The 27,529-nt window shown below is 44.3% G+C and overlaps 1 protein-coding gene across 1 annotated transcript; it reads left to right on the top strand.

Annotated features, from left to right (window-relative positions):
* Positions 1-3,154: 3,154 nt before the first annotated feature.
* On the top strand, positions 3,155-24,267 carry C1QTNF12 (C1q and TNF related 12; the record flags this gene model as incomplete). The annotated part of the gene is made up of 8 exons (XM_084274774.1): positions 3,155-3,325; positions 11,777-11,896; positions 13,089-13,200; positions 13,449-13,630; positions 18,301-18,409; positions 19,304-19,394; positions 23,287-23,365; positions 23,938-24,267. The coding sequence occupies 8 exons, from the start codon at positions 3,155-3,157 to the stop codon at positions 24,034-24,036; spliced, it is 963 nt and encodes a 320-aa protein (XP_084130900.1). The 3' UTR covers positions 24,037-24,267.
* Positions 24,268-27,529: the final 3,262 nt, after the last annotated feature.

Below are 27,529 nucleotides of genomic sequence, written 5' to 3'. Positions count from 1 at the left end.
GAAAAAAATCCCTGTCAGCACCCAGGCTTGGGAGTTGTTCAGTATATCTCCCATGGGCAACTCTGGGGGAAAAAACAGCTTTTGACCTTTTGTCCTTTGGATATTATTCTTAGCACAGTTAGGTAAGGTCTGTCTTGAATAAATGGTGAAATGTGTAAGTAGAGATTGAAAGATCATATCACAGGTTTGTTGCCTGACTGTCCAGTTTCCTCTCTGGCTTTACACAGGCTGCTTATAAGTGCTTGAAAACCCTGTATTTGGGGGTGTTGTGGTTTGATGTGGCGAATTACACACAATTTTCAAATGTAAATGTGACTTCTTATACTATGTTCCCTACTTCAAAACTTTCCTCCTGCAGAATTGATGCTGTGGCAGCCTTAACTATTCCTATTATTGCTGCAGTGGTGCTGAGCTCAGAGCAGAAACTATTTGTCTTTTCAGTGACTTTGAGATCCTTGGTTTGTTGTGTTAAGTGCAACATCAGTCTATTTGTTGTTTTTTTTTAACCCAAGTGGGAGTTGAATGTTGTTCATGCATTGGCAAGAGTCAGGTGCTTTGGAAGTGCTGCAGCTAGGACATGAGAAGAGCAGCAGTGAGGTCTGTGATTTTCTACAGGTAATATAAATACTGAGCTGAAGGTTAGAGGAGAGGTAACAACTGTGCTGATGCTTTTTTCAGCCCAACATAGAGAAAAGCACAGTTCAAAAGTCAGTTTGTCCTGCTGGACCATCAAGTAATTTCCCCTTGTGATTGCAAAGGTCATTAGGATTCATTTTCCTCAAATCTGAGGATGTAGTCTTGGGATTTTTGCTCTTGGGATGGGAAAGGAGATGTTACAGGCAGGCAGATGCAGCCTGCACCAGCAGACCACAAAAGCCCGATTGCCCTGTTCCAGCCTTGGATGTCATTTCTTGCCACGGTGTGTGGATCTGTCAAGCTGTTTAGCTGCAATATGACAGATTGTCCTATTAATGTGTCATCAAGTGCACTTTTACAAATTCATGGCTTGTCTACAACTAACCTGAAAAAAAGAGGCTTAAGTATGAGAAGGCGCCAAAGAAAGTTAAATATTATTAACAAATAAAGTCTGCCACGTAGTTTTGATGGAATGTGAGCTAGTTGGGGGAGGGGTGATATGCTGTTAACTATTTAGCTTCTGTGTAACTTCCCTCCTTATTCTCTTCTTTCCCAAACTCCATTTCTCTTAAAACAAGCTTTTAAAAATTTAATCTGTATTCTACTCCTTAATTTTGCCCTCAGACTGTTTGTGCCTCAGTTTCCCTGAGCCATAGATAATAAAGCTGCTTCTGCTCCTGATTCACCCTGGCTGCTTTTAAAGTCCAATGAAGAGCTGTGCTGGCGTAATAGTAAAGGGATTATTAAAAGACTGTTAAAAGAAGGTAAATCTGTTGCTTGCTGACTATGTAGGGTACTTCACGTTATGTGATCTTCAACCTTTTATCATTCTTGGGCTTTCTCACAGTACAATCCTGGATAATTTTTTTCCCTCACCGTATTTGTAGAAAGAATTGGGAGTATTTGTTCAGGGTGGTGGGGAACTGACAGAGGTTTGCAGACTGTCCAAGTAGTTCAGGGTCTCCCTCATGAAATGCTCACAGGAGATGTGTAACCTTTGGCTTTCTGTTATTTTTAATAAACAACCCCCCCTCCTGTAAAGAAATCAGAAAGCCCCTGCTGAGCCAGCCCCTATTGAGAGCGAGGGGAAAATGCTGTATGGAACTGGAATATAAAGCAAGAGTCCTGATTTATCAGTGTGGTGTGATACTCAGTGCATATTCCAAGCCACATATTTTTAGCTCTACCACACACTCATCTACAGTTTTACAAACTTCCCAGAAAAATGGTGATTTCTCTGAGATAATGAAGGGGAGGGACAGAACAGAGCTGAGGGGAGGGAACAGGGAACGGGCATTGATTTAAATCTGCCTGGCACACAGGCCAGCTCCACTTATCAGTGAGTCTAATAGGAATGTGAAGAGAATAGGCTTGACAGCTCATTAGAATGTGATCCCTCCTACTTTTTTTTTCTTTTTTTTTTTTTTTACCCCTTTCTTGAAGTTGATGGAAACTCATTCAGGAGAGAAGTACTTACTTGCTGAGGTAAAGCAAAAGCTGAGGAGGGTTCTGCCAGTGTGCAGCTGAGGAAAGGAGCAGTGACAAAAATCGGATGTGACCTACACCCAGAGGTACCTGAAATCTTGCCTCACGTGGAGAGATGAGGATGAAAAAGAAACAAGATTCTACATCCTGACAGCTGCTTCTGGCATCGGGACTTACTGCTCATCATCTCGTTAAAGAAAAGTGAAGACAAACCCTGCTAAAGGAGAGAAGCTAGAGCTGGGAAAATACCTGCTCCTCATGGACCTAGGTACAACCTCAGATCCTCTGCTTCTCATTGGTTTAACTTTTATGAGATGAGCAATTTATTTTCCTCCTTAGAAGGCTGAGCACTTAGCTGAGCTGTGATGCTGTCAGCCTCTTCAGCAGAGCAGTGGCTGTAGCAACCTTGGACTACGGTTCCCCAGCATCTTGAAAGGAAAGGATGAGACTTGTCACTGAGGAAAGGAAAGTATCATTCAAGAGAGAATGGAAGGAACGTATTCAAGCTGGCTTTGAACCGAATACAATGCTTCAAATGACAGAAAGTGAAATCTCCTGTTGAAGAGGAACAACCTATCAACCCCTCTAATGAGTTTGTGTTGTCATCTCTGGCCTGAGCAACTGTTGCCCTGAGCAATTTGACTTCTCTAGGTTTCATAGTTGAGTGCATTTTAAACGAGTCTGAAGACTTACTGGGGAGGGGAGCAACACTTCAAGGTGGGTGGCAGGACTTTCCAGGGCCTCTTGTATTTATGTAAGCTTCAAGAGGCTAAATGGACTTACCTCTTTCTCCGAGTGAATCCAGATTTTCAAACAAGGTTGTCTATACCATTTCCACGTGTCCTGCTTGAGCAGAGATCTCTCCAGCGACCAGCACATCCATCCATGCTGCTGATTTGACATTGCATAACCCAGAGGATCATCTTAGAACTATTAAAGCTTTTTATTTTTCTTTTTCTTAGAGAGAAGTTTGTCTATTCCTATTTTTGGTGGTGGAGGTTTTTGTGTGTGGAGTGTGCCCTTCCTTTTCAAAATGAAGGGGTGCACCTGGGTGTTTGTGGTGACTTTGCTTTGTCAGCAGTTCTACCTCTTCAGAGTTACAGCTGCAAAGAGAGAGAGAAAGATGAAGAAAGAACCTAATCAGTACACAGAGCCTTTCAATGCCACCCTCTCAAACAGTGAGGAGCTGCACGGCCATCCCAAGGTAGGTGTTTACGTGTTCATGTGCTTGGTAGAACTTATTTCTGGCAGTAATGTGATGCTGGTTCCTTTTTCCAATGACTGAGGCAATCTTGCCAAATTCTATTTGATTTCTAAAGAGAAATGTTCCGTCTTTTGCCTTTGCATGATTGATTTGCTAGCTCGCTGAAGCAAAGCCTGGGATGCTGCAATGTGTTATTGTAACTTATTTTGGAATATGCCTGACTGAAGTTCCAGTCCTGTAGGAGCTGATTAAGTGTAAAGACATTTTGGAGTCCAAGTGCATGAAACAACTGAATAAAAAGAAGGCAAGTGGGCTGTTGCACTTAAATACTGGATATACTGGAATATTAGTGTATCTCTTGCAGGCAAAACCTTTACTCTCTGGAACATTATTTCAAAACTGGTTTGGGTGACAGTCTAAAGTTTGGGGGACCTGCATGTGCCTGAGCTTTCTCTGCACTACACCTCCTGCCTGAGGTGGTTGAAAATTACAGATGAGAAAAACACTAGTGCAGTCAGATGATCCAAGGTGCTTGTGGCTCTTGTAGGAAAGGACTCGGGGAGGTGGTAGCTGTGCATGAGTGGCAAGTGTAAGACTGTGTGTGGTACCTCAATGGCTGTAGCTGATGACTTGTGTGGTTTGGTGAGTGAATCACAGAATCGTAAGGGCTTGGAAGGGACCTCAAGAGATCATCAGGTCCAACCCCCCTGCCAAAGTATTTGCAGGGTCCTTCCAGTTACGTGTTTGGGAGAATCGCTCCAGGCTCAAAGCCACAAAAAATTCCCAGTCAATCGATCAAAGCCTCTGTATCCTTTAAGATGAAAATTTGCATAGAATGCTTGGGGGTAGGAGAGGGAGTTAGGGAGTTAAAAGCAGATCCTAGGATTGGGAGCAGGATGAAATGGAAGGGAGACTACGACACTGAAAAGGAGGGAGTCTCCCTTATCACAGCCCCTTCTCTCTCTTTCTCTCTCTCCCTGCTCACACAAAAATGTCCCTTCTTTCAAATGGAGGTGACCTCTGAAACATGACTTTGATCACAAGCATTAGGGATGGCAGTCACTATAGCAATGGAGGAACCAACCTGTCAAAAATTGAGGGGGTGAGTTAGAACAATTGGGCTGACATTCTAAATACCTTGTTCAGTGCTGTTGGGAGAGTAATTGGTTAAGGTTGGGCAAGTCCGGGAAACAGTCCTCTAGATAAAAAAACCTGGCTGCTGTGCCTGAAATTATTATTAGGGGACTGTCAGTAGTGTTTCTTCAGTATTTTTTTGTAGGGTATTGCAGAGCTCTGTCAGGACAGGCTGTAACCATGCTAAATTCTTGAGGTGCTTATAATCAATCACTTTCTCCTACTGTCTCTAGAGCTGCTTCATTCTACTTTTGCAGAAGGGGCCAGATAACGTATCTGGTGCAGCTAAATTTCAGTCTATTCTGGAATTAATTTGGCTTGATGTGAAATGTATTGGACTTCAAGCAGAATGTATTCTGATTGCAAAAACAAGCAGGAACTGGTCCTGGTTAATTCTGATACAGTCATGCATTCGTTACTGCTAGAAGAGACACAGTGCTCACTTGGAGGCTGGTGGGCATTTGTTAAAACAGACGTTGTTTGGAAGCTGCAGTTTCTGTGTTGAAATACTTTGCTTTAAAATATCCATGGCAAAGGTTTGGCTGCAGTAAGAGCTGGCACATAAAGTGGAGGCAGGTTCTGTGTAACGAGGACAGGACAAAACCAAATCTTTGATGTAAATGTTTGAGCTCTGCTTGACATCCACTCCCAAATTTTGCAGTGTGAACTTGTCTCCTTGGAATTTATTTGAGCTTCAAGTCCAGGCTGTAGTTAAATATTACTTCTAAATGTCATGTACTGTATTTTATATCTCAATAGCACCTGCCCAAGCTGAGGGACTCTATCACATATAGTGTAACTGCAGTGCTTAAGAGCTGCCACCATTTCTGGGGCAAATGGCTGTTGCCATTTACAGCAAAGCATCACGACTTGTATTGACTAAGGGAAGAAGTAAAGGAATAGTGGAGCTATCTTTCCCTAACCCATCAAGCTAAGGTTGCAGTCTCCCTCTGGGGAAGGCTGAAGGTGCTCCTGTGGGCAGTTTTGTTTCATGAAAGGATGCCCTGCACAAGGAAGTGAAGCAGCAGTGTCCCGTTTAGTTTCTCTACAGCACATAACAGGAAAGATGGAATTGGTTTTGGCCTTGTACAGTAAAAATTAAGGCTCTGTTTACCTTGGATGACTCTGTGGCCAGCTGGTAGGTTTATCAAAGCATACGGAGCAGGGAATGAAATATTAGCTGAGAGAAGTGATTCTTATTCATACTGTTGAAAAGGTAGATGTGTTTTCCTTCTAATTAAACAAACCAGTTTAGGACAAATTTCTCTTGGGATTTCTTTTCAAATAGGCGTGGAGAAAGCTCCTCTCTAACATTCTCAGTGCATGAGTCATGTGGTGAAACCTCTACCTGCAACAGGGAAGCAGAAGTCTCAAATCTCCTGATAAACCTGATATTTCCAAGTAAATGATGTGTTGATTTCTTTTAATTTATTTTTGCTTTTGAAAGTCCTTCTCCAGCCTTATGTTTGCAGAGCTGCTGTCAATGTGATGTGCTTGCCAAGCACAGGAGAGTTTCTTCTCTGACACAGATGGACTGAGCGAGCAGGGTATGACTGATGGACACAGAAGTTGTAATCTACTGGACCTTCTCTCTTTGTGTGTGGCTGAGTGCCTGCAGCTGCCACTTGCCAGGCTTGTCTTCCCTTCTCCCAGCATACATCTTGTCTTGCATGATGTGATGTGATACTAACAGGGGTTCAGCATTGGTGGATTGTCCAGTGGTTATAGAGGGTTGATAGTGATCAGGAGTTATCGTTTGATTCCTGAGGGAATGAAGATGGAGTCAGACTCCAAATGCCCAGTGAAAGGACAAGTGACAGTGGGTAGAAGTTGATATGTGGGAAATTCTACTTAAGCACAAGGAAAAAAAAAAATCTTCTTTACTGGGAGGATGGTCAAACTCTGGAAAAGACTGAGCAGAGAGGCTCTGGAGTCTCCATCCTTGGAGACAGTCTTGGCCTGAAGTGGGTGATGGCACGAGTAACTGAGAAAAGGTTTTTGGGGTCTGACAAGTGTTAAAGCCATGGGACTGTGACCACCTATCTGTAGCAGATGATGTTATTGTCATGCTTTGTTATCATTGCCAGTCTCGCTCTGGCATGTAAAGCACAAGAAGGGCTGTAGCAACTAACATGCTTCCTGTCAATTCCTGTGGCCCATGTGAAATAACATTAGATTTGTACATCTCAAATACTTCAGTGCTTGGTCTCATTTCTCAGAGCTGTTTGTAAGGCTTTTAAAAGCTCATTGTTAAAGTTTGTGGTGCTATGTCAGGTGTAGGTTTGTGTGCTGGATGCATTGTGCTACTTCTCACAGCTCCTTACATTTCCATGGCATCCCTAAAGGCAAAACTCTGTGGATGCTTCCAGGGTAGCACTGGTTTACACTGCCATGCCACTAACACAGCAACAAACCTCATGTCATTCTCTCACCCAGAGTAGCTTGTGAATGGTTCTATTAGATTAATTAAATTCATGAAGTGTGTGACCACTGAAGGCAGTTTGTGTTTAAGTGGAAGGGAGAACCTTTTCAACATAGCCATTTAGAGTGAAGTATAATTTTTCAATCACAAAACATAGTGGGAAGTTAGGTAGGAAGTCCATTTTGGCTTTGGCTAAGATCTCAAACCTAACACTTCTGCTCTAGCAAAAATTCTTGAGAGATCTGTAAAAACCACAAGTGGTCAGGACCTTGGTTTTACATCTCATTAATAACTAAGAGTGTGTATAACTGGAAGTTATTAGCAGCTGACATAGGATTTTTCATCCTGGGGGCAGGGGGGGAAGTGGTCTGTCACTTTTTAACCTGTTCCAAGCAAAACATACTACTGAAATAGATAATTTGCTCCTAATTTCTTAATTAAGCTTACAGTACTCTTGCTGGTGTAAATCAGGTGTAACAACATAGAAAGGATGCTGCCCCCTCACAAAATGATAACCTTTTCATCCTTTCTTTCCACCCTGTCCCATGTGAGAAAGGCTCAGGTGTGCCCGGGAACACTGGGAGGTGTTTTCGGGTGCACAGACTTGCTCACAGGTAGTGTCGGCTTTTTTTGTTTTCCTCATCCAGCATCCGACTCCTTTTATCCGTTTCTCTTTGGGTATTAGCAGAGAGGCAGACTGGATCCCAGCATCCTCAGATTTCAGGAAAGTTCAGGTACAGTTCAGAGATTTCTCAGGATCCAAACTCTGCTACTTGACTGTAGGTTTCTGCTCGGAGTTCCTTCCGCGCCGGCTGAACCTTGGCCAGAGCCTCTGTGTGTCTCTGGGCAGCATGTGCTGTTCTGGGAATCACAGCCAGAAGGAACCACAGGTTCTGCATGTGTGCAGCAGTCTGACTTACAGCTCAACTTGTCTCTTGTTATGAGGGATGTTGGGGAGAGGGTGGGCTAAATTCTCATCAGCATCATAAGCTGACTGTGAAGTGGTAGGTGCTGTTGTGTTCAGGTACCAGAGTAGTGTTAAAAGACCTGATTGAATGTTCATTAAAGATTGCCAGCAAGGTTTCTGTTGGTTTTGGAGGTGCTGTTTCATGTGTTAAGGAGGAGCAAGCCTGATTTCACCATAGATAACATGACGATTCCTCCTGACTTTAGGTTAGCTTTGCTCTGCAGACAGCACCCCAGGAAGAACAAGTCCCCTTTGCTGGGATTCCAAGGCTGTTTTCAGCCCTGACTGATACCTGTGGTGGCTGCAAGGTCTTTCTGGCTGCTGGAGGCTGCTGCTGCCAAGAAAAATAGAGGCTTGCATGCTTATTGCTGGGATTGCTCATGCATGCCATAGTAATTAAATAATAATACCACAAGGATGGAACATTCATTTTAACTGTCAATCATCCCTGTGCTGGAGAAACTGGGGAGTGCCATGACTGTCTTGTAGAGGGATTTGTAATTTAAGCAAGCCACTGGAGAGGTATGGGATTTTATTTAAAAAAAAAAACCAAAACTTCAGGAGTTTTTCACTTTTTTCTGGGATGTGCCATCTGGATTCCTTTTGGACTGTTCTTCACAGCTGGAGCTCCAGAAAGGCTGAGGACATCCATTTGTCTTCAGTTAATGATCAGAGTCTTCTCACAATTGCTGGCTTCTGCTTCTAGCTGGCCAGGTTCCTCATTTTTGCAGTTGAGGGGCGATTATGCCTGCCTTGCAGCCTGGTGGAAACCAGGGACGTTTGAATTGTCTCTTCCACATCTGCAGCAAACACTGCATCCCAGTTCCTAAGACTCTAGTCCTGTGGAATCTGCACTTCTCAGTTCCTGCCACATGAGCCTGCCCTTTTTGAAGGCTGAACTGATTTTATTTTCCTTTTCTCTGCAACCCAGCTGTTCTTTTCCTGGTTTCAGTTACAGTGCTGATGGATTACTCCATCCTGCCTGAGTTGGGTGCTTCTAGTAATAAACTGCTTCTGTTCTGTGAACTGCTCAGCAGCTTTTGCACAGACATGTCAGTCCCAGTCACTGGGACAAAGAGACATCTCCTTCCTTTGGGCAGAGCACAGCTAGGCTTTTACCTGTGAGCTTTGTAAGCTTAAATGCTCATAAACAGAGTACTCTGCAGGTGTGACCTCGTGTGGTGGTGCTGAACCCACACATGGATAGGGAAGAATTAGCTTTTCCCATCAGAAACCAATAAATCTCCATGAAACATTCATAAATACATCTCATGTTTGTTGTAGGAAAAAGCTCCACCTTGTGTGCTGTTCTAAGGACTTTTGGAAACTGAACATTTGCCTCTGTACTTGATGTTTACATGTTAGGATAGATGGAGAGTTTGCACCAAGGGACCTTCTCAGACTGTCTTCGACTTCTTTCTTCTGCTTTGCAAAAATCTGTCAGCAAGCAATCCATGGGAAGAAGGTAATGTTTCACTGAGGTGACTAATCTCACCGTGCCCAGGATTTCCTGTTGCTTTCCTGTTTTCCCATTGCTCCATTTACATTGCTTTCTAGTAGAGTTTCAGATTGGATTGCTACAAATCGTTTGCCTTGCTCTTGTTTGTGATACACACTAAACTTGTGTGTTGACTTTGCTGAGTTTGAGATGTATGTTTAACAAATACCCTTGCTTAGCTCATAACACATTTCTGGGGGAACTGCTTCTATTCTGATTGTCTGTAAATCATTTATTGACCCAAGCTGTTTGAAATAAATAGTTGTGATCACATCAGCTCAGAAATCTATGCACAAGGGCCTTGTGCTACACCCATATTTCTGGATGCATGCTGGAGAGAGAGCTTTCAAGGCTCTGCATCAGCTTAGAAGCACTGACATTCCTTATAACCTTAAGCTGGAACTCCAGCAGACTTATGAGATTTAATTTTGAAACAATTTATGATGCATTAATTTCTAATAGCAAATCACACAGACTGCAGTCTTCTCTCCTCAAAATGGGCTTGCCCTCTCATTTCTAGTTAAAAGTTGCAACCTTTTGTCCAATTCCTGTTGTGCTCAGTGATACTTATTGCAGTCAAGTCTACCTGCATTTTAAAAATTGGTTTCTAGTGGTCTGTGCAGAGTGTATGATGAAAGGGAGTGTTTATTTATGTGTGTGTAAGTGGCACTAGAAATATTAATAAAACTCAATACAGTTCTGTGAGGAGTGGCAAGTCTTCAGGAAGCCAAGTGAGACAGGTAAGGAGCAAGCCTAGATGTGTTTGCTAACCTGGCTGAATTGGAAGCACCTGGCAAGGTCACTGTTAACACCACACTTCAGTGTCTGAGCTGTGGCAGAACTGTCTACTGCTGTCAGACTGGTGGGAGCTGAACACCCAGGGGCGAACGCTTTTCTGTCTGAGAAGGGCACTCTTGACTGCCTTTGCTTCTGTGCTTTTTCCACACTCTTCTTGTTTTCCTCCTCCTGAACGGTGATAGATCAATACTGGTTTACCTAAACTTGTAATGGTCTAGGAATCATTTGACATGTCATTCAACCCACTTCTGCCTTGTGTTGCTTTCCTGCTGGAATTCTGATCTGTACTTGTTCTGGTTCAGCAGGAGAAATAAAAACAGGTTTCTTGAATGAATTCCAAAAGTTTGCCATAGGTGTGGGGTGGGTTTTTTTTTTTGTTTGTTTTAAAGATTTTAAGTGTTCATTGCAGACTTTCCTCTCTGGCTTTTTCATTAATGGCTCTGAATACTTCAGCATGATTCATGATACTCTGGGAGGGCTTGTGCTTTTATCCTCACTGTGATGGACGTTTGCATCAACAGATTGAAACCTCCAGAGTCAACGGTTAATTGCTCTTGGCAAGAACATGGCAGGGTATTGGTAACCAGTGATTCCCAGTGCTTTGTTTAAATTTGAAGTTAGAAGTTCATCCTAGCCTAGAAGAACAACAGGTATGGATATGGATATGGATCGCTTAGTTCTGGTTGTCTCTGGGAGGTGACTAATGGGAACAAGGGAGAGCAAATTATAAAGGCAGATCCTCTCTTCTGTCCAGACTTTGTTTAGGAAGGATCCAGAACTCTGCACTGTAATGCCAAAGCTTCTCTAGATAATTTCTCTACAGTTACAGTGCACTTACAGAACATAGGAATGGGTGGGATAGCTAAAACCAGGCATCTTTTCTGTGGTCAGACGTGGTCTTTGCCAGGCATGACAGTTGTTCTGTGTGTACATTTGTCACTCTGCAGCCTGTGATGTGAAAGTGATAGAGCATTTCAAGGTACATTTTAATCTCTGCATTGCTTGATTGATCCAACTGCTTAGTGGTAGATGCCAGTGGTGAACAATTCCTGGGATCTGGGCAGCTTTTCTGTGGCACATATTAGGACTGTCGGTGGGCTGAGTGTCTCAGGAGCTTGAGAAAGGTCTCTGAGATACACTGTCTCCCTGCTCTTTGCTTCTTACTGATTTCTTGAGCAAAGGGAGCTGGGAGGCCCTGCAGGTGATAGGATATTAAGTTCTGAGAAAGCATTTTCACATTTTAAGGGCAGCATCTTCTGGCTTCTGGGGACATTTCTGCTGGTAAGCTTAGCCTGTAACTTGTGAAGAAAAAACATCCCACTCTAATGGGACTCTCTGAAAGGCCCATGTCCTTCTTACATTATGTCAGAACTCAGATCAAAGTACTGTCCTGCATTTTCAATGCTGCTGTAAATGAAGACAAAAAGTGGCATGGTACTGGATAATCCAAACTGAATTGCTTGTTACAGAGTGTAGAATCCCATTTTATCCCACCCTCGATGTCCTCCCAAATGCAGAACCACAAGGATGTGGTTTAGTCAGCAGTCTGGTCTGGAAACTTTGTGTTCTCTGAATCTATATAGTGGCCAAAGAGATACAGTGATAACAGGCTTTGTTCTTGTTTCTTTTTAGATCCTAGAATCTCCAGATCCTCGAATCACAGATCCACGGCGGACCTGGATCTCCTTTGTTCACCGCCCAGATGATGGCAATACCTCTAAAAGGAGATGCAAAGGGAAAGACAAGAAACTAGTAGGTTATTGCTAGATTGCCACCAACTAATAATTGTACCCTGTGGCTTCCCTTCCTACTGCTGATAGGCAGTGTGCATGCTCCAGCTTTTGCCTTCCCACCCCAGAGCCTGCTCTGTTTTCATTTGCTTGTGTTTAATTTCTTGAAGTATTTTGGAGAAGTTTGAGACAATAAGTGCTATATGTTTTCTAAGATAAGGTATGTGAATTCCACTGTCAACATTCATTTTTGTTAAACCAGCTGTTTCTTGGACTGAGCCTTTTCTGTGGGTTTTTCTTCAGCTCAATAGAAATAAAATTAATTTTTTTTTTCCTTCCACTAGATAAAGTCCAAATATCTGAAAGGGTATATTAATCAAGGTGTGAACAAGTCATTTATTTCTAAGTAATGAATTTCTGATCATCTGCTGAGTGATGTTTGAACACATGAGCTTTTAATCTGCTGCTTAGACTATTGCAAATGTTTTTAATCGTTTTCTTTTCCTTCTCAGTGAGCTGATAGCCAGGAGTGCTTCCATGCAGGTTCACTGCAGTTTAGTTGTGGAAACAGGAACTCCCTGGGAAAGATGAATATCACAGTAGCACTGATAACAATGTTGCACCTTCATACAACTATTTTAAAGCTCTAATGTGTGTGTGGCTAATTTCTACTCATGTTTTGAATTAACTGTTTCATTTTTTTTTTAGAGTTCTTCTGTCACACCAGACGTTCATGTATGTGATCACTACCTCTGAGCAATAGATACTAATAACATAAAATGTGGCTAGATGGCTATTCTAGATAGAGAATAGGCAGAATAAGGAGCTTGAAGGCCAGTAGGGTGCTTTGATGACATGAGAAGATACAGGAGCAGCAAACTTAGCCTCCTGCCCGTTGTGTTTCACACTGTACATGCATACCTGAAGCACCAGCTCATGTTTACGTGAGTGAAGTTTATCTTCCCACAGAAAGATGTGAGCAAATTCCAAGAGCTGGAATCCACAGCTGGCTGGAATTCACAGCTGGCTGGAGTCAGTGTGAGATTTACTGCATCAGGCCTGTAGCTGAGCTGACAGTGGAGGGAGCTGCTCACGTGGCTGACAGCGCTGTGCAACTGGCTCATGGCTGAGAGAGTTTTTGGTCTGTCAGTGCAATTGCCTGGTTCTAATTCACATCTTGTGTTGGTTTGTGTTTTTTTTGGTTGTTTCCTTAGCGTGGTCTTGTTGGGCCCCCAGGACCTCCTGGTCCCCAGGGACCTCCAGGAGCACCTGGTGCTGAAGTCACCCGGGAAGTCCTACTGCAGGAGTTTAAGGAGATACTAAAAGGTAAAGACTGCAAGAGCCTTTGTGCTTTTATGATCTGCTGCTTTTGGTGAGCACTATGGCAAATAAAGAACTGCCTTTGTAAACATTTACCTTAAAGCATTCCCCTGTCTGGCAATCAAAAATTGGGAAAATGTTTCCTTGGTGCTGCTTAGTTCAAGTGCAGAATTCTAATCGCACCACTAATGGCTTCACAGACCAGGCTCTTAAACTAAGCCTTTATTTTCCTATACCTTTTCTTTTCTTCTCAGAAGCCATTGAGCGTCGAGCATCCCTGGCTATTTCAGCCCATCCTAGCCAGCTGCCTCCACTCCTGCTCTCCTTGGAGGAAGTTTCACCCCACAGACATATAGAGGAGGCATTCCATTGCAAGCTAAAAGGACAAGTCATTGTAGATAAGAAGACCCTGGTAGAACTTCAGAACTTCCAGTCGGTGAGAAGGGATTACAGACTCAACCTGTGCAACTCCACAACAGCCACTGTGCATAGATCAGCAATAGATCCCCTAGTCTGCAAAGCTGCTGGGTGGCTCTGTAGCTGAAGGTGTTACCTGAAAGGGCAGACTAGTCCCAGAAGCTCGCCTCAGACTTGGATGCTATTGGTATAGCACTACCTTTTCTGTGGTTGACAGAAGTAGGATCTCATATGGTGATTCCAGCACTGAAGCTGCAATGAGATGGACACTTAGCTCTGAGTCCTCTCCTTCCTGATAAACCCAAGAGGCAGACCTTCCTCCTCTCCTGTAGCCCAGCAGAATCTCATTACTGAAGTTCTAACAGGCCTGTGCAAGAGAGGGCTGTCTCACAGGTCTAACCAACAGTCTTAGTTCAGTTAATGATGACAAGAAAGATGTGTCCATGTTTGGCATTAGTCTGAATGGTCTGTTCTTTTTCCAGTGTGCACCCTCTCCATCTTTTCCATAGGCTCCTTTAGGCACTGTAAGGATGTCCTGATGTTCACATTCTTTAAATAGGGTAAATTCTTTAAAAAGGCTAATGAATGTGACCTACATAATTTCACTAGTCAAGTTAAAACGACAAGCACTCTGTCATTGGATGCTATAAGTCATTATAAAGATGGTTGCAGGCACAGTTGTTGAAATGGACATAAAAATTTCTACTAACCACTTCTGAAACAGTTGTGAGTAAGATCTGAATTTGACATGTAGATGTTAGGCAAAGTAATAGCTAAACCCAAAAAATTACTTGGTAATTGAGGAGAGGTATTCTAGACTCGGGGCTCACAAAGACTGTCTATAACACAAGTTGGTTTTGTGATGTGACAAGAAGGGTTTGCTAACACTGTCCATGTAGCAAGGTGCTGAGCTTTCTTCCCAGCTGCACCAAGTCCCATTTCTGAAGAGTCCTGTCCAGCAGATCCTTCTCTGTGGAGCAGCCCTGCTGTTCGGATGTTTCACAGCTGCAGGACTAGAGGCAGTGGTTATATCCTAAACAGGGTGCTTTCCTGGATCTTTCCCAAATACACTTGTGGAAGCCTGGTTTGACAGCACTATGGGTGCTGGCACAGAGGCAAGATTATACTTGAAGTGCGGGCAGGGCTAGAGAGATCTGCTGCCTCATTAATTAGGAGGGAAAATATGAATAAAGACATCTCAGCCGTCAGTGCGTAGGCTGATGCTTCCCATGCTTTGTTATCATATGCCTAGCTTCTTTCTAATTGCTTCTGGCCCTGAAGCTGATGTGGGAGGGCTGGCAGGCTTCATTTCAGCTTTCATTTCAGCTTTGGGACAAGAAGTGTCTGGTTTTAGCTTGTGCTCTGATATAGGGGAATTTAGCAGGGAGGGAGACAGTGGATGCTCTTGCAAAGATGAAAACATTGTCTTTAAACGGTCCAAGGGGAGGTGAGTGAGAGATAAAATTCCCCTCCCTCCATTCTGTCAGTTCAATAGCATGAAGAAGCCAAGAGTTTGATACTTCTCAGTTAGATGATAGGGACTGACTCTAATTCCTGGATTTGGACCTTACCCAGAGCATTTTGAGGCAGTGGAAAGAAACTGCTAAGAAACAGTCTATCATTTGTATGTGCTGTCATTTGAGCATGGTGTCTAAATCACTCTGGCCTTGAGGATTGAGAGAGGATGATGGCTTTCTCATCCTTCCATGTTAAATTTCCTCCAAGAAGTTCCCTTCCTCTCTTGGTCTCTCAATGTCTTTGGTATCCAGAACGAAATATGTGATGCTCTTTTCCGTATACTTCAAGAGACTGGTGTAGTCTTCCTCCTGTATCTCAGGCTCTAAGGTTTCTAACCATTGCCTCTTCCAAAAGTTTTCAGAGAGGTGCTTTACGTTTCAGGAATCAAAGTAACTGTAGCCCCTGACAGGCCATGAAGTGGGATTTATTGGAATCAGGTCATTTCAGGCTAAGGTGGCCCATGTGTTTTTGTGCTGAGACATCCCAGGAAGAGTCCTGGTGTCTCTGGTGCCTTGAGGTCAAGCTGAATGTCTCCCTTTGGCAGGTGAATTTTATTGCTGCTTCAAGAGACTGGTGCATCCCCTGTGCCTTGTGTTTGCAGTGCAGGTTGGGTTATCCTTTTCTTCAACAACAGAGAAGTCAATGCCCTACTTTCTGCAGTGTTTATCACTGAAACCATTCACACCTCAGTTCTCAGTGCATGGTTCCTATTTACACATGACAATAAACTATGGAGTCTATGAGGGAGATGTGGGGATAGGAGATGAATCGGGGAAGAGAAGTTGACCTTGGTTTGTGCAGAATGGCTGGACACCAACTCATTCGTTTGCTTTCACCCTGCTTACTGAATGAACCATGTGCAAGTAGTTGGTTTCTCAGCTACAAATCTCTGCAGGGTTTGAAGCAGCTAGGTAAGCACGCTGCTGTGAGGCAGCAAATGCAGCAGGGAGCTCTAGCTGGCATGGGGGTGATGGAATATTTTGCCCAAAGGACCTCTCCCTGCATTGTCTCTTTCTATGAGCAAAAGAATAACAAAGCCACAGAGGGCGTGAAGAAACAGGAATGTTTTATCAGTGATAATTTACTGGTGCCTAAAATTGCTTTCCATGCTCAGCCAGTGGTTTTGGAATTATGTTGCTGATTCTGCTAATAGCTGTAACAAGAAAGGAATGAATTAACTGTGCAGTACAGTTCTGCACATACAGGGCTTGGATCTGCTCTTTCAGGGAGGTAAATCAAAAAATAGCATTACCAAAAATGATGGGGTAGTGATAGCATAAATACAGATGTGAGCTCCTTCCATCATCTGTGCCCTTACATCATCTGTTACACGGTCTGTGTGTATACATAAAACATAGAGCTCCTTTTGTGTATGTATATGTGCACACATCAGTGCATGGTGATAAATATAGAGACTTAGAAATCCTTGTATGAAATGTAGCTGTTCTGCAGCCCATTGTGACTGTTCTCCCATCATACTTACGTAATCTGATGAGAAATGCTGTTGTGTGTGGGTATCTTTTCACCACCATCACAGAATCACAGGGGTTGGAAGGGAGCTCCAGAGCCCATGGGGTCCAACCCCCTGCCAAAGCAGCTCCCTAGGACAGGGCACACAGATCGGCGTCCAGACAGGGCTGGAATCTCTCCAGAGAAGGAGACTCCACACCCCCTGGGCAGCCTGTCCCAGGGCTCCCTCACTGTGAAAAAGTTCTTCCACATATTGGTGTGGAACTCCCTGTGCTCCAACTTGAATCCATATTCATACATTAAATGTTTTTAGTAAAGTTCTGTGAAATCTAGGACTACAGCTAGACCTTGGTAACTATGGACCAGGAATTACTCTCTTGAGACTCGCCTGGGATTTGCTGAATAAAGGCAGGTTAGTCATTTCACTCTTCCTGCTGTGGAGTAACTCTAAACAAACACCACCAGACCCAAATATTTGCAGCCTTAATTCCTTTGAAAGAGAAAGCTAAATAATTCTTCCTACCCTGCATTGTGAAAGCTGGGGATTTCTGGTTGTGATCAACCAGAACAGGGAGACAATTGGCTTCATCTGGCACTTGAACAAAGGTGTTCCATTACTTTTTTCCTTTCTTTTTTTTTTTTTAGCACCTATGGCAATGCTGCCACGAATTTGTTCATCCCACCATGGGCACCTTTTGCCATCTAAAACGTACTCAAACAAGTTGTTGAGGCCACTCGATTATGCATTCATGTGCTTTAGGACTGTAGCAGTGTGTGTGCTTTACAGGGGCAGATTGGAACAGCTCTTCTGCCCCCTAAGCCCAACGTGGGGCGAACCTCTTGGGGCAGTGTTCATGGGAATGCCTTCACACTGCACTGAATGCCCTTGCGGTGGAAGCAGAGTCTGACTAATGTGCTTTCTTGGCCCGGTGAAGCCACTCCTGTGTCTCCCCAGCTCCAGCCAAATCCATGTGAGGCAGGCCAAAACAAACAATAAACATTTCTCCCAGAGTTTATTTTAGTCTGACTCAGATAATCTGCTGAGAGTTTGACTTAAGACTGCTTCCTTGCCATGAGAAGCTGCATGCTATTTTACTAGTTTTTTGCCTATTCTGTAGAATCCAGTGCTAGAACAAAATGAAACTAACAATGGAATCCAAGCAGTTGTTCTTTATCAGTACCAAAACTGTCCAACTTAGACCTAAAGTGGGTAGAAAACCTCTGGAGACTCATATGAGTGTTTCCTCTGTACTTGTATCACAAAAACAGTGTACAAAGTTCCAGGTTTTTAACCCTAGGGACACTGTGTGGCCCCATCTAGCATGTATTTGATAGTCATAGGGATCTCTTGAGCCAAATAATGGGAGATCTTGTCTATCAGAACATCAGTGGAGGCTAGAGGACATTAGGACCAGCAGAGTGTGGGGATGCAGTGAGGGCAATCTGAGTTGGGATGAGTTACAAGAGTTTGGCAGTGAGTGAAAAAGACATCTGCATGTCTCCTACTGATCATTCTGCCTTCTGTGGGCATCGAATGCCGAGAGTGAGCCCAGCTGGAAGGTGTCTTCTAGGTAGATAAGGCAATAGCATTCCAAATGTTTTCAGCTTTGTTCTCGTGCACATAGACTTGCTCTTTGTCATGGGCAGAGACAACCCAGAGTGATGGGCACTGTTCAAGGTCTGCTGCTTTTTATTTCACAGCCTCTGGCCAAAGGAGCTTTCCTCCGGGGCACGGGGTTAAATCTGGCAACGGGACGTTTCACAGCACCTGTCTCTGGCATCTACCAGTTTTCAGCCAACGTCCACATTGGTGAGTGGGGTCCACAAAACCCTTTTCTGTACTGCTTGAGAGGTGTGGGAAGGAATATGGGAAGAAGTCCTGGAGGGCTCTCCAGGTGCTGTTCGATTCAAAGCCTGTGCAGTGGCAGCCCTTTGCAGCGAGCTTTCCTATCCTACCATGCCCCTGAGCCCTGTGCTCAGGGCTGGGTACCTTCACAGACTGACAGCCACAGCAGGCTGCAAACCTGAAAAAAATCAATGTTCCTTATGGAGAATGAGTTTAGAGACCAAATATATTTATGTGTGGGAGTTACAGCTTCCAGAACAGACTTGGGAAGAAGTGAATGCTATGATGTAGAACTGCATCAAGGTGGTTTTGAGTGTGTTTCATCACCAGTGCATTTCTTAATGGTTTTAATAATTCAGTGATGAAGTATTTCATAATCCAACATGAGAAGGGTGCTTTCCTAAGAAGATGTGGTGGGTTGTCCCAGGCTGGACTCCAGGTGCCCAGCAAAGGCATTTTATCCCTGCTTCTCAGCTGGACAGGAGAGACAAAATACAAGAAGAGGGTTGTGAATCAAGATTAGGACAGGGAGAAATGAGTCACCAGTTGCTGTCATGGGCAAAACAGGCTCAACGTGGGAAAAAATTAATTTAATTTATTGCCAATCAAATCAGAGTAGGATAATGAGAAATAAACCCCAAATCCTCAAACACATTCTCCCCATCCCTCCCTTGTTACCAGGCTTAACTTTACTCCTGATTTTCTCTACTTCAACCAGCAGCGCAGGGGGACAGGGAATGAGGGTTGGGCTCAGCTCATAACACATTGTCTCTGTTGCTCCTTCCTTCTCGGTCACCAGCAACTGGTGGTCTACTGTGTTGTGAAAGTACTTATATTTTTTTCCACTGCTTTCCACAGACCACAGTGAGTTGAAGAGCAAAGCCCAACTCAGAGCTAGAGATAATGTCCGAGTGTTGATCTGCATTGAATCTCTGTGCCACCGATACACGTGAGTTACTGCAATGCTGCCTTGGCAGTTACTGTGCTCAGATGGGCCAATGTTTCTACCAGCTGTGGAAATCAGGTTCATCAGTGGTGAATTTTATATAAGTGCTTGTAGGCCTTTTCTAAGGGTGATTCTGTCTGGCCTTTAGGCTTTATGTGGGGTTTTACCCTGTTTTTTAGCCTTCTAGTGCTAATTAAATATCTAAATATTGCATATATTGAGAGAACTGTGAATGAAGCTGAAACTGTGCTGCTGAAATTGGATCATCATAAACATACAGAGTGAGAGAAACACTTTAATTTTCTGCCAGAGGTTTAGGTCAATTTTTATATCCTCAGATTCATCCTGAAAGGTAACAGCATCTCACTCATGTCACCATGGAAATGTTGGGGTGATTAGGAGAACGAATAAATGGAAAATAAAGGCGAATGCATCCTGAGGCAGAAAGTGCAGGGCTTGTCTATCGGTATATGACACCTTCCCACAGCCCTCAGCTGTTTGGAGGGAAGGGGCTGGCGAGCCCTGGGCTGACCCGCACCCAGCAGAGGCAGTGCTGCGTGTGCAGAGTGGCCATCACCTCTGGCCACTGTGCAGGGCTGTGTGGATTTACTCTGTCCTGCCTGCAGCTTTTCCAGTGCAGCTGTAGCAACACCCTTGCAACAGCACCACTGAAATATAACCATGAAACAACTCTACAGGTGCAACTTAAAACCCACAAACCCATAAATTTGCTGCTGGACTGGCTGCTTCAGCCCTCACCCTCCCTGCTCCATGAGTCAGAGTGCCACAAATAGGACAGACCTCTTCACAGGCGTTTCAGTTTAGATGCTTTATGGCTGGTGAATTTGACATGAATCCTCATGTAATAAAATAAATAAAACTCTCTTGGGTTTCATGAGCCTGTGGAAAAGAGTTGATTGATCTCTGAGTCCCCATCGGTAACGGAGGTGAGAGGGAGCTGTGTGCTCGCAGACCTGATGGGAAGCCAAGGACTGTTCTGACTGAGCAACTGGCACCATCTCAGACTTGTAGACTGTTTTATAACAGTCTTTCATGATCACAGCACCAGTGACAGACTGGCTGTAGTCTCAATGTCAGCAGAAGGGCAGGTGTAACTTCTTGCCCCTTTAAGGGACATCTCTCAATCTGGTGAGCTGCAGAACATACAGGGACATTTCATTTCTGCCATCATGAGAAATACCTTAGATCGTGCTCTGAATGGACCTCAGCCTGATCTTGAAATCTGGGGTACTTGTTGGCATTGACTATGTCAGATTTTAGGACAGCTCAGGATTTTAATCACAGAGTTGGAACAAGTAGGAGTAGCGCAGAATGTTATTGTGCTTTTTATGAGCATCTCTCACAAGTTGCCTCTGCACAGTGCAGATCCCTGTTCCTGTCCTGTACTCTGCATAGCACATACTGGTCAGATTCAAGGAATCAGGTTACTTTTGTGTTTCTTCAGCATGGGTGCTTTCATCTCTTCATGTACAAGTCTCCTCTTATCTTAGCAATTACATCAAGAACAGGATTATCAAGAACGGATTCTCCATGGACAGAGACTGCAAGTTCCACAGAATCCTTCTGGAAGTACTTTTGGGATATGGAGAAGTATTCCCTGTTGGGATGTGGAAAAATATTGCCACTTCATTGTGTGGATCTGATGGTATTTCAATAGAGATCTGAGTGAATGAGTGGGTGAGATTTATGAAGCCCCCTAAGAGGATTTAAAAGTGGAATTTATCATGCAGATCTCCAAGTGAAAAGCTGTTCTCACACCCTGATCTCCACTTTATGTTGTCTTCAGTAGCAGAATCATACAGAAAGTCTAAATTCTGTTTGACACGTTTTACCAAACAAGTTAGACAGTGGTGTTTCTTTCTAAGGATTCCACAAGCTCCCAACTGATCTGATTAAGGCACCTGAGAGAAACCAAACTGGTTTTCTTCTGGAAGTCTCACTTCTGTCTCCAAGGAGAGTGCCTGCCTGTCTGTCTCTTACCATCCCTTCAGTCAACGTTACAGTAATATTGCTAAAGGATGGATGTCCAGCTCTGATTGCTTTCAACACAACTCTACTCTTGCTTCCATTTCTGGTGAATGGAAGCACAAGAGTGATCTGACCATGGAGCTTCCCTGTGGGTCATGGAAACAACCTTCCTCATTATAGGTGTCTCTAGCTGAAGCTCCTAGTAAACTGTTCTGGCTCCAGCTGGGATGCATGAGCAACCTCTTTGTCACATGCATTCCAGGCAGGTTTATTGAGATGTTTTAATACTGACTTGCCACCCTGAGAATTCTTAGCAACATTCTCCAAAGAACAGTGAAACAACAAAACCTAAACAGAACTGCCCCAGATGTGAATCGTTTCCATAAAGGTCTCTGCCTTGGACTTTTCATCAGTTGTCTGGGGTAACAATGTAAGACTGGTCATCCTGCAAGGCTGTCCTGAGCTGAGCCAGCTGGACAGCAGTGGGATAGAGCAGAATCAACACTGGCTCTGAGAGAGACATCTCTCTTTCATATGGTGAGGGAGAGTATGACTGGTCTGTGGCATGGAAGGAAGATGGGTGGAGGGATGGGAACCTGTCTGGACAGACACTCTGCTGGCACAGACTGAGCTGCTACCCGGGCTTGTGGAATTTCCTGGGGATGTCAGCTTTACATAGTCATTCATTTGAGGGAGCTGAAAGAGCCCTGAGGGCTTTCGGCTGAGAGAGATGGAAACTCAGAGCTGAGGAGACAGTTGGAGTAGAAGAGATTAATGGTGGGAAGTTCCCACCCAGGTTAGGCTTTTGGCAGGATATGACACACAGACTGAGCTCTTCAGGCAAGGTGGTGCCAAGTGGCTTGCTCTCTCTGGGCCAAATTGCCCCTACCTTTTATGCACATTATTTCCTCACAAGGGGGCTGGAAACAGCACGTTTGCACTTGCTGGGTTTCATCACCACTGCTTCATGGAAAAAAAGGAAGGAAAGGGATTAGTTTTCTTGGGAAAACAACTTGATCTGCTACCACTGGTGAGACAGAGTTCAGAAGAACCAGCCAGGCGTGGAGCTCTGTGCTTTCATATTGCTTTGGAACTGAGCTTGCATGGGTTGCTGTGATTGTTGATGTCTCAGGCACCTTCTTCCACCCTGAATCCTGTACAAACAGCCAGAGTTAAGAGTTCTGTAACCAGAGGATGCCACAGAGAGCTGCTCTCCTACATCAGGCTACTGCAAGGAAGATGATGGCTATTAGAAAAGAGCAGTGCTGGGGGGGGGGGTGGCCTGGAGCTCTCCCTTGAATTTTAACTGAAACACTTTTTTTTCTGGCCCCATATGCACCCCCTGATCCAAATGTCCTCCCACAATGGCTTGCAGCTGCAGGGTATGTTCTTTCTTGCATAGGCTGACTGTGTGTATTGTTAAGGTGGAACAGGCCTTCCACACCTTGAAGATGAATGAACTGTTGTTGGCAGAATGCACAGCTAGCTCTTTGCAGGTGAAGGGGAGTATAAACTATTGTGGTGCTCAACAAGCTGGGATAAATGCTTTGTAGATAAATCTAAAGGGCAAGTTTAGCACCTGTTCAAGGGTGAAGGATAAAGATTACGGGAGCTTGAGAAAGGCCTCTCAGAGAGAAGGTGGCTCCCAGTTCCTGCCTCCAGCAGAGTTTTGCATTCACAATCCTGTATGGTCTGTAGGTCTTGCACTGGACTCTCCAGTGAGGACAAGGAAGGCAGCTGATTGCTCCTAGAACCAAGTGAACAGGCCACCTATTTAGTACAGATGGGCATGAGAACCACCAAGTCCTGTTCCTGGGCACATCACAGGACTAATGTTGTTCTACATACAGCTGCTGTGACTGCCTCAGGTGTTTAACCTGTTTATTTCTCTTTTGCTGCTGATCAGGTCTTTGGAAGTCATTGCTGGTCTGGAAAGTAACAGCAAAATCTTCACTATCTACGTACACGGTTTGCTGCAGCTGCAGGTAAGCCATGCAGAGTCCCTGCTCTAGTTTGCTTGGCAGGCTATGGAGTTATTTACCAGCAAGGCCAAAATCTCACCAGGAGGTGGGGAAGTTTTTACTATCCATCTTTCTGAGGTTAATGAAGAGGGAATCTGTGGCAGGAACAGGAAGAAAAGGCAGTCTTGTGTTGCACATTCTTAAGCTACAGAAATAACCTTCCCTCTAAGAAACGACAGCACATACTTGTCTTTCTCAAATCTCCCCTTGCATTGCCAAGAGGGCAGTTGTGTGTTTCACAGAAAGGAATCTGAAGCACAAATGACCACTTGACTAGTCACCCAAAAAGATGCTAGTGCAGTAAGCTTCTAGTGAAGTAATAAACCTATGATGGAGTTTCACTACAGAAAATTTCTTCCACCAGCTCGAAGCTGGGGTGCTGCAGTAACAATGTTCCCTCAGAACCTTTTCCCAGGAGCCACAGAAAAGGACATGAGGCTTCTGTGCTTAGTTTATGGGAGTGAAATGGGGATTTTACCTCCTTTTACACTGGAATAAAGTCTCAGATACCTGTTTCCCTCTTGTTCTCTCTGCAGGCTGGCCAGTACACATCCATATTTGTGGACAACAGTGCTGGAGCTCCCATCACCATTCAGAATGGGTCAGATTTCATGGGCATGCTAATGGGTGCATAACGTCATCTGCAGCAGGGAAGGATACAACGTAGAGCCTTGCTGTGTATATTTGACTGAAGAAACCTTTATTTTGACTCTTGAAGACTGCTTCCTGTAACTGTTGGCATCTTTTTTTAAACAAGCAAAGAGCCTTTCCTTTCACAGATACTTCAGCTTGCTTTCAGAGGCTACTGCTTTTCAAGGTCCACACCAGTTCATTCATCAATAAAAAATACACTCTTAGAATTCAGAAACAACCCTGTAATGTTTAATGTGTGCTTCACCAGATGCTCACTGAACAATACACTGAGATTTGAAATTTGTAATGTTATAAATTTATTTCACAATAGCACTTGTTATCAGCATGTCTTTTGGGATTGACTGGGGGGTGCTTGAGTTTGGAAATGAAGGATTGGGAGGGCAGGTAAATTAGTGGCTGTATTCTCTGTGTTGTAGAGGAAGGAGATTTGCCAGCAAACCTGCTTTTTTCACATGATTGTTAAAAGTAAAGGCCTCTCATGTTCAGAATTGGATATATTTGGCAAGAAGCATGTTGAATTCTCAGACAATGCCTGCCTCACAGATGGGAATCTGAGCTCTTTAATTGTGATTCTTCATATCTGAGTGTTTCCTTCATCTTGCTGGTGAAGCTGAGTACCTCACTGCCTGTGCAGTCTGGGCTTTGTGACAAGGTCAGGCCAACAGCACCAGCTCTGGCACAAGCTCCCTGACTTGTGTTCTTATGTTTTAGTAAGAGACACATGTGGGTTTGGACTGTGTCATGTAACCAGCATCCTCTGAGGTGCCACATAGGCATTTGTAGACGTGTCAGGTGCGTCATGCTGGTTGTCAGGAGCCTGGCAAAGGCAGTGGGGACAGCAGCCACCTCTCTGGTGCTTGTTGAACTGCCCTGAAATGATGAAAGAAAACAAGGGGCAAGGCTTGCTTCCAGCAGGTAGCCAGGGCCACAAGGAGTGCTTGACATTTCAGAGTGCTGCCAAAGATTGTCCCAAAAACCACCCAGTGACTGTTTTCTGGATTTCCACAAACCCATTTGCAAGTGTCAGCATATGAGACTGAGCCCCCAAAGCAGCTTTGCATATAAATCCATTTTAACAGAGTAAAGGGGTGTTGACGTTTCATGGGGTTAAGGTATCACCCTACACATGGTACCATCCTTGTGATTAAACCCCCCACACTCATTTAATGTACCTCTGTAGACACCTTGCCCTTCTATTGATGCAGTTTAGCTGAGGAAATGGTTGTATAAGTGTCATAAATAGATGGTAGCAAGGCCTAAAGTGGAGCCCAGATACTTGTTCTTGAATGTTTGCATCAAATGCAAGATATCCCTTCTGTAGTGGTGTGGGTTTTGATCAGCTACAGTGTCTTTGTGCAATGAAAACAGACTGCTGGGGATGGGTGTGAGGAAAAAATGTCATCCCTTGCTGGGTCTGTTGTTCAGGTTGATCAATGTATGATGTTTCCACAAGCTCCAGTGATGCTGCTGTTGAGGTTGGTGGCATGCCAAGATGTCTTATTTTTAAGAGCTGTGGAAAAAATCTGCTGTAAACCAAGCATGGCTGAAACTGGGTTTTTTCATCCTCATTATATAGAGCTGGAGGCAGATCTTTAAGGGTACTAAATGGTAATTTTTCTTCAGTGAATGTGTTAAAGTGATACCTGCTGGAGGAGGGAGGAGAGGGTAAAAGGCATAATCAGATAGAGCTGTTACACAAGGAAAATGCCACTTTCTGGTCAATAGGGTGTGGTTGTCCTAAGTGGACCTGCATGACTGTTGAAAATACAGCACCTATAGATGTTTATATGTTTGTGCTCCACACTTTGGGGAGAACATACTTCTAAGCCTAAACTGGGTGCTCTGCTGGCAAGGGAGACTCCACAGCTATTGAAAAGCACAGCAAATAGCAGCAGTAGCCATTTCTGGAGCTTCAGAAAGCTTAAAACATGCATTATCATCACTAAATCCTACCAGTAAAGGCTGGTTGTTTACACTGGGGTTTGATGGAATAAGTGTAGCCAGGGCAAGTGGCCTGTATCCCAGCATGTATTGCTATACCGTCCTTTGTACTGCCTAATGTTTGTAATAAATTGGTCTGTTTCTTGCACGACTTGCAGCAACATAATCAGTGTTGTGACATTCAGCATATGTTGTTCTATCTGTAGGGGTCTGAACCCAGTCTCTCTCTCCTTGGTAAATCAGAGTGAAAATATTTATTTTGTTGTAGAACTAAAAACATTTGTCAGACTTTGCTTTGGGATTTGTGACTTCTTTCTTCCCCCTCTCTTTGCTGTGTTTTATGAGCTTCCTAGCAGGAGATGAATTGTTCTGCCTTCGTACCTGTTCTCCTTTATCACCTAGAGAGTGCTGTCCTGGCAGGTGTTTCCCTTAAATCTCCCTCTGTAGGAGGAGGGATTTGCCTGTGGACAGTGTCAGGGAATGAAACCTCTCTGGTGTCTACCTGAGAGCCACGTTGTCTTTCTGCTCCAGCCAGCAGAGAAAATTTGTGTCAGGCTGGGAAAAGAAGCCAAATTAGCAGAGGGAAGAGGCTGTTGCCTCTCTTGACTTGCCCTGAGTTTGCTGTCACCCCTAGAAACTCGAGGGGTTTGGATCAGGATAGAGGCTTGTCCCTTATGGAGCTTTCCTATGCATCACCAAGGTCTTTCAGCCAAAAGACTGTTCTCTAAAGAGTCTTTAGCTCGGAATCCTTCCAGGCTGCGGCTCTCTTGTATCCTGGGGCATCAGAGCAAGCATGAGGTGGTCCATCCAGCACTAATGGAGCAGAATAGGTTGAAATGGCCAAGAAACAAGCTGAGACTGAACCTCCAGCGTTGAGGTGCCGCCGTGCAAGACTCATGACTAATATGGACACGAGCCTCCTGGCCGGGCTGCGGCTGAGACAAATACTCTGCGAGGCTTCTGTGCTGTTTGGAGAGTGAGGAGATTAATGGTGTGCGAGGGAAAGCTTCAGTGCTCCTCTCTAGTCATAAAATTTATAGCCCAAGAAAGCTTCGGAACGCGGGAGGACTGAGTTCAGGGTGAAGTTGTTTATAACAAAATAAAGCCTGTGTGCTTGAGCCTGTGGTTTAATGGCCAAGTGTGTTAATCCCGCCCAATCTCAGTGCCTGTCTGTGGCATGCAAGGGGAGAAGTCTAACAGGGTTCTTGTTCTGGGTCCTTCCAGCATGCAGCTGGGGCAGGAGGATGTGCTGGGGACACCTCTCTGCTGAGGTGCCAGCGGAATAGGCAACAAGAACAGCTGCTGCATTTTGTTTCTGTAAAACCTCTGAGCAGTTCAGGGTTGCAGGGGAACTGGAACAAATGACTTTCTTCCCCTCACCTTTGAGTTCTTCACAGAAACATTTGCCCCAGAAGCACCTCCATAAAGCTTCAAACATTCATAACTTGTACGTACAACCACAGCTCTACACCAGCTCCAGAACACTTTCAAAGGGCTTATTGTGATACTCCACATGGGTCAGTCAGTGCTTAA

This window comes from Gallinula chloropus (genome assembly GCF_964237585.1).
Source record: "Gallinula chloropus genome assembly, chromosome: 23".
Taxonomy (NCBI): domain Eukaryota; kingdom Metazoa; phylum Chordata; class Aves; order Gruiformes; family Rallidae; genus Gallinula; species Gallinula chloropus.
This window is presented reverse-complemented; position numbering and strand designations above follow the sequence as displayed.